The sequence below is a fragment of the Nematostella vectensis genome, chromosome 1 (assembly GCF_932526225.1).
Source record: "Nematostella vectensis chromosome 1, jaNemVect1.1, whole genome shotgun sequence".
In the NCBI taxonomy this organism is placed as follows: domain Eukaryota; kingdom Metazoa; phylum Cnidaria; class Anthozoa; order Actiniaria; family Edwardsiidae; genus Nematostella; species Nematostella vectensis.
The window spans coordinates 19,914,133-19,921,226 of NC_064034.1; the positions used below are offsets into that span (position 1 = coordinate 19,914,133).

General features: G+C 37.5%; 2 protein-coding genes across 3 annotated transcripts; one reads left to right on the top strand and one right to left on the bottom strand.

The window, feature by feature from the left end:
• Nucleotides 1–23: 23 nt before the first annotated feature.
• Nucleotides 24–2,728, top strand: LOC5507690 (histone-lysine N-methyltransferase SUV39H2). The gene is made up of 3 exons (XM_001628244.3): nucleotides 24–1,201; nucleotides 1,689–1,937; nucleotides 2,232–2,728. The coding sequence occupies exons 1-3, from the start codon at nucleotides 221–223 to the stop codon at nucleotides 2,463–2,465; spliced, it is 1,464 nt and encodes a 487-aa protein (XP_001628294.2). The 5' UTR covers nucleotides 24–220; the 3' UTR covers nucleotides 2,466–2,728.
• A 1,313-nt stretch (nucleotides 2,729–4,041) lies between these two features.
• On the bottom strand, nucleotides 4,042–6,913 carry LOC5507691 (mRNA-decapping enzyme 1B). 2 transcript variants are annotated; one of them, XM_001628268.3, is made up of 10 exons: nucleotides 6,735–6,913; nucleotides 6,616–6,656; nucleotides 6,394–6,521; nucleotides 6,231–6,297; nucleotides 6,067–6,124; nucleotides 5,820–5,897; nucleotides 5,156–5,479; nucleotides 5,009–5,080; nucleotides 4,716–4,898; nucleotides 4,042–4,503 (listed from the first exon to the last, which is right to left on the bottom strand). In XM_001628268.3, the coding sequence occupies exons 1-10, from the start codon at nucleotides 6,882–6,884 to the stop codon at nucleotides 4,432–4,434; spliced, it is 1,173 nt and encodes a 390-aa protein (XP_001628318.2). In that variant the 5' UTR covers nucleotides 6,885–6,913; the 3' UTR covers nucleotides 4,042–4,431. The 2 variants fall into 2 exon arrangements, with proteins under 2 accessions (XP_001628318.2, XP_032232299.1); XM_032376408.2 differs by lacking the exon at nucleotides 6,616–6,656 and having other exon boundaries at nucleotides 6,735–6,877.
• Nucleotides 6,914–7,094: the final 181 nt, after the last annotated feature.

A 7,094-nucleotide genomic window follows, 5' to 3' on the forward strand; every position in this document is an offset into this window, starting at 1 on the left:
AGAAGATTGAATAAGTATTAGCACGATTTTATTGTTATTTAATTTTGTACCTTTTTTAATGAAAAATTAAGAGAAAATTCGCTGTTTTCTTAATTTAAAGCTCGCAATGCAGCATGGGAAATGAAACGGCGCGAAAATAGGAAGACATTCTATAACCATTGAAAGCTTATTGAAAAGGTACAGCTTTTGATCAGGACCTCTATAAAAGGAAGTTTTTATTATGGATCAAGTAATAGAAGAAGATGTTATCGAGGAAGTAAAGGAGCCTGTTGGAAGCTTAAACTTTAAATTAACTTGCTTTGACCGTATGTTAGAATTCTTGAAAGGCGAAGACACACCAGATAACCAAACCAAGCTCGCTTCTCCGACTCCAGAAGAAGAAATTTTGGAGGAGAAACTCTTGGAGGATTTAGAGCAACTGGACGGAAATGTAAACGATGAAATTAGCAGCTTAGATGAAGAAAGCATTGCATTGCTTTTATCGGAATCGGACGAAAGCGAAACCGAAACAACAATGGACGATACACGACAAGAAGGAGAAATTGAAATCTTCGCTGCCACGGTCACAGATGAGGAGAAATGTACTAGCTCAAGGTCTAGCGATTCTATCGTTTGTTTAGAGGAAACTGCAATTCCGAATGAGAATAAACAGCCTTCGATTGGCGAAGGGGGACTAGCTAAACGAGGCAAACGGCTTGGGAATAAATATATTACAGTTCCCTGTTTAAAAACTACACATGAATTCAAAAGAGCTTTTGGAAAGAAATATAGGTTGTTTTTGAAACCAAAGAAAGCAAGAGTGAGTTATTACAGTAACTACAAGCGAAAAATGGAGCTACTTGTTAAGCTGGAGGAATGGGAGAAATGGTTGAATGACTGCGCTGTGAACGAACCCTACATCAGTGTTGAAAACAAAGTGGACAATACTCCACCTCCTACTGATTTTGTTTACATTTCTCAAAATAAAGTACCTTCGTTTCTGGATCATTTGTTCGATCATAACTATCTGGTGGGTTGTAATTGTCAGCGTTGCACACCCAAATCATGCGAGTGCCCCAAGAATAGTGGGGGCGTATTCGCCTATGACAGATTCGGGCGTGTACAGTTTGAGCCTGGGAAGCCAATTTATGAGTGTAACTCTAAGTGCAGTTGCTCAGAGTCTTGTAGGAACAGAGTGGTACAAAGGGGAAGAACCGTGAGGGTAAGGAAAATTGGGATTTTGAGAAATACACAAAAGACTGACTAAGTGATCTAGAAAAGTGCCTTTCTTGCTAACTGCCCTTACCTGAATTATGGTCCACTCCTCACAGATTCTTGCCAATTTACTGGAATCATAGAAATAAAATGTTAAACGTTAGTCAGGATTTAGAACAGGAAGGAATGGCTATTTACCCATTTAGTGGGTAAGCTAACCCAAGCAAGTAAAGGCCACTTCACTGTTTGAAAGCTACAAAATATACAATACAATGATCTATATTTACAGAGACTACATTATACCATATATATATTTTTAAACTAACGACCATGCATAAGCCGTCAAAAATCTGGAATTTCTTTAACAGAGCAATTGAGGCATGTCAATTTGGTTATTTCTGGTGATTCCCTCTTTGTTGTAGCCCATATTTCATAATTCATAATCCAATTCAAGAGATCTCTTCCACAATTCACAATTCCTCTCTACCTTACAGGTGACTATCTTCAGAACATACAATGGATGTGGGTGGGGGGTCAAGACAATGGACCCCATTATGAAGAACCAGTTTGTGACGGAGTATGTCGGGGAAGTCATCACCAATGAGGAGGCAGAGCATAGAGGACGGCACTATGATGCCGCAGGCCAGACGTACCTGTTTGATCTCGACTACAATGATGGGGACTGTGCCTATACTATTGATGCAAAGAAATATGGCAATATTTCACACTTCATCAACCATTCTGTGAGTATAATTTTATATTAAATTTTGCAGACTTTAGATTTAATCGAATAGTGATTAGCAAGATTTTTGTTTATTTTTTCACTGTCTGGATGAAAGCTTATTTCCTTATCAAATTATCTCGATTTTTAGTATGCTAGGGTAGATACATACTGGTCTCTTGATTTCAGTGTGACCCCCGAATGACTGTGTTTGGCACTAGGGAAGATCTTTTTTTTTCTCTTGATTTCAGGGTGACCCTAATCTGACTGTGTTTGACACTTGGGAAGATAATTTTTATTTGCCTCTTGATTTCAGTGTGACCCCAATCTGAGTGTGTTTGGTGTTTGGGTGGATACACTGGATCCACAGATGCCCAGGATTGCCTTCTTTGCAAGACGTGACATACCGGCTGGGGAGGAGATTACATTTGACTACCTGATGACTGCTGGCGATAGTTCACCAACAACCTCTCCATCCAAGCCCTCAAAGTCCTCCAATCACTTCCTCTGCCACTGTGGTGCAAAGAACTGTAGAAACTATCTATTTTAATCCTGAAACCCTAGGTACACATAGATGAAAAATTTGATCCTGACCTCTCATTTACTTTGTCCTGTCAATGTGCTAAATGTTTTCTTATCCTCCAGCTTTTATTGACATTTCAGCCTATCATATTTTTGTTCTCTTCTGTACTTTTTGTATCTCAATGATCATACCACAGAAGGTTTAAGGTGATGTACCACAGGCACAAAGCTCTATTTGAATTGTATGGTTGTCAGGATGACTTGTAAATAAACATAAATTATGTCATATGACCTCTTGGCGAGAGATTTTTCCCCCATCCAGATGCCCAGGACTGATGCAATATCATGGTTCCTTCGGCCGTTTTAAGACATTTAATACCTAGACTTTCATAATTTAATACCAGTGTGAACTTGAACAAATACAACACTTCGTCAGTTCTTTTCTAGAAACCCAAAACATTTATTTCAGACTTTTTAAGACCATAGTCAAACTTTACCCCAAATATATGGGTACTTTAAAAAGTAAAATAACATTAAACTGTTGGGAACCATGAAGATGTAGATACTCTATAAGGCTACCAATTTGTCCAAAATATTCCACTTTTTTCACAGAGATAATGACCTGAGTATTGTGCATTTGGTTCCTTAATAAAATGTCTAGATATCCAGTACTGTTGAAGGTTGTGAAATACTCTTAATAGAGTGTTGGGATCCAGCTTTGATATTATCCATTTTGGCTGGGATCAATGATCTTTATCACTAATACTGAGGAGTACATATGGTGTCAGAAGTGGGATCAAACCTATGCCTGTGCAACATTCTACAGTAAACCATGGTCCATGTTTTGGTTGTATTTGAGAGAGACCCTGCAAAGACCATGGAGTCCAGAGAAGGCTCAGTACACAGAAATTGCGGGTTTAGAGACAGTATTATTCTATGTCAAATGCTTGTAGGCTGCATAATTGGCGGTTTCTAAGCACTTCTTTTCCACAAAATCACTCAATAATTTAGTTTGTTTAGCTAGGCAAAGTAGGTGACATGATAAAAGAGAAAAAAACTCAGTTTCATAGTAATTCTGAAGATTTGGGTTGAAGTTGTGAGAGCGGTCACCAGGGTCAATGAAACTCGGAAAACATAACTCCCTGCTAAATTTGACTCTCCTGGATACTATTTTTAGTCATTTTTACTTGACAGGGGAAACAGCAGGGGGGCAGCTTCTCACATTTTTGAGTGGATGTTTCTTTATATATGAACTGTTTTTAACCAACGGGTTTCAAATGCAACCGACAACAAATTTATTGAACAGTTTATGTTGTTATTAATAGCGCTTGAGAATTTGAATCCATCAAGTATTTTGCAGTTTGAATGCTAAGGCTTTCTCATGGGTGGCTGCATTGTAATGAGAATCATTTGGTAGAGATCATTTTGTTTACAAGGTGTTTTAATTGACAGTAGTGTTCAAAGGAAAATAATAAAAAGTCAAGGTAGATACACAAAAACGAGTCCCCTGACCAATAAAGGATTCAATGGACGGCTTACAGTATATCACACTTGATGGTCAAGTTGCATTTGATTTTTGCAATAACACCAGACAAGACATAAACAATGAGTAATTCTTTTAATGAAAACCAAACTAGGCTCAAAAGTACAATTAGTCAAAATTCTTTCTAAACTTGAGAACTAAAATACCATCAAAGTAGTTAAACAGCGGCAGTTCAAAACTAAGAGACAATGCTCATTTCTGAAAAAAAAATTGATTAAACAGTGACAAATATATTGACCTGTATCTTCTTAATCAAGCCCATTTTCATCTTTTTATAGTTTATGTACTCTCCTGCACAGAGCTTTCTCTGTCCATTAGTTTTCTTTGCTCCACATAAGCAAAGGGAACGGACAAACACAGAAAGCTCTATGATAGAGGGTATAATGCAGACAAGGTAAGAGTTTAAATGCATGTAAAATAAGACCAGAGCTCCTATATCCACATTATCTAGCTATGTAGGGAGTAACTCGTGTAAGCTCTTCAGGTATGCTTCATGCAATTTTCTTACAAAATCTGGATCATTCTGTGAACAAAAATATGAAAGTCATAAGATAAAATGTAGCAAGTCTTTGCATTCCAGGAGTAATTGGAGAGCGGTTGGGAATTGGGCAGAAGGAAAAACATGATTTCTTGCATAAACAACTGCTCTCCAAATATCTCACTGGATAGGGTCAAGGGTTCTTGAAAACAAAGAAAACAAGACAAACAAAACATATAAAAAGCGGTTGGACAAACCTTCAATAAGTAAGTCATAGATTGAGCCATCTGGTCTGCTGTCAGGGGGGAGATCTCTAGCTTTGGGGGCAAGGGTTTGATGGGTGAAGGTGCGGCAGAGACCTTGGGAGGGGCTTTGAATGCCATGGGTGACATCAGTGAAGCAGCATTCGCTGCCTGTTCCATGCTTTTTTGCGGAGTATCCTTCAAACAAAATACATCGATTCAGTATCCTTATTTTCCTTTAAGCATAAGCTATGTCAGACAATACAACAGAGTATACTTGGGGCGTTTTCTGTTTTATTAATACTTACCTGACTTGTCTGCAAAGTAGAGAGAGCAGCAGTTATCGTATTACTTGTTGCAGTTTTATCTCCCCCAAATAACTAGAAAACACGAACAAGATTTATCAAGATTATAAAAAGGACTTCTCCCATAAACGGATATCATCCTTGTTCTACCTTTCTCTGAGCCCCTGTTCTTGGACTCTCTGATGGCTGTTCCTCAACTGGTCTTCCTGGCTGGGTACATGATGCCTGCTTGGTATTGGTCATGGCTTGAAGGAGCCCTAATGGTCCGTTATCTTGACAGTATGTTACTATAGACATGCCGGAGGTGGAAACACTTGGTGAAGGTGCTACTGGTGTAGAGTATGAGCGTGTCTTCCTGCTTGGCTCTGGCCCTCTTAGAAGTTGTTGGAGCTGTTCACTTTGCTGTTGTTTTTGTTCCTCAATAGTAGGCTTCTGTTCTTGTGCATTTGCTTCTGACTTATTACTTGATTTTTCCTGACACAAGAGAAAAAACACATCAGTATTGTAAATATGAAATCTAAATAAAAATAACATAAAAATAAGCATTTGTATAGTGCCATTCACACAGTTTATTAGTGTTTTACATTTGAAATCCTAATACTCATTTAAAATTTCCATGAATGTTGGGACTTAGGAACACAAGCTTCTAGTAAGTTGGACATTAAACAAGTCAAATTCAGGGCCAAGAAACAGAAAGATACCCTCGACCACGAATCACTTGTTTCAGCAGAGGTGAGAGGTCCCATACACAATGCACTTACAGACTAAAAAACTTGTGATTTTTACAACTAATAAATGTTACACTAATACATACTTTATCATACTTTTCTTGAGCTTTTGCAAACATTTGCATTATATCGACTTTTCCATTTGGTTCTCCTTGTGGTTTCTCCTATAAGAGAAACAAATATTTACCAAATATTTATTTCACTATATAATAATTTTATTAGATGTCATAAATAGGAACCTCATAGGGGATAAAAAGTTTTTCTATGAGCACTACAAGGTGATATGACAATTATTTTTGAATTTCAAATAATAACATGTTAGAGTAGACATACCTTTTTATTCAAATCAGGTTCACTTGGGGGTCTGACTTGGGGTTCCTCTGAGCTAAGTCTACCAATAAATGAACAAATAAACAATTAACTAAAATAACAGTTAAAATGGGTATGATAATTTGTGTTGTATCTAAATACTACTCACTTATGACAGCTGTAATTACCTTATAAGGAGATCTGATAATCGGACACACTCTGAGCCAGCATAAAACCATATTCCAAAAATACCACCTACAAAAAAAAAACATAATATTATTCAAATGTCTGTAATGTTTATAACAATTCACATCTTGACACCAAAAAATGTAGACAATACAAATATCATACTTGTTTTATTTCTAAAAAGTAAGAACGGGTCCTGCATCTTAAACTCCATGCTTCTTGTGATGGGTTCCATGATGTTATTCATGTTAAGTCTGTTCATTATAAAGAACGCTGTCTTGGGGTGACTTGATCTAGGATTAAAAATGATCAGTTGATGATTAGAGCAAATGAATATATATTAATCTATTTTAATGTGCAGGCAGGCAATGTCAGCGTTTGATGTACCTGCTATATACAAATAATGCTCCTTCTACTTCCGTCTTTTCCTGGATAGAAAAAGAAATACGAAAGAGAAAGTGACAATCTTCCACAGGTGGTACTCAAAACAATTTTCTCCTACTCACCCAAGCCTGTGTCTCAGAATTGAATTTATACAGAGCGACTTGAGACGCCGTGTCGATAATATTTACCACGAACTGGTCGCATTTCTTGATGGCGTTAAGGTTAAGTTTGAGTTCTGGCGTCGACGTCCAAGACAAACTGTTGTCCGCCATCTTGGAAGCTTATTCTGATGAGCGATGCCGCTGACAATTTCAAGCGACGGGCTCGGGGAACTACTTACCGGTAGAATTTCGGATAAGTTTCCGGATGATGTTCGGAAAAAGATAATCCTTGTTTTTTGGTGGTTTGGCCCAATAAGAAATAAATACTTGATAAGATGCAGCATAGAGTGCTCTTTTTAAAATCGAATAAAGTGTTTTTTT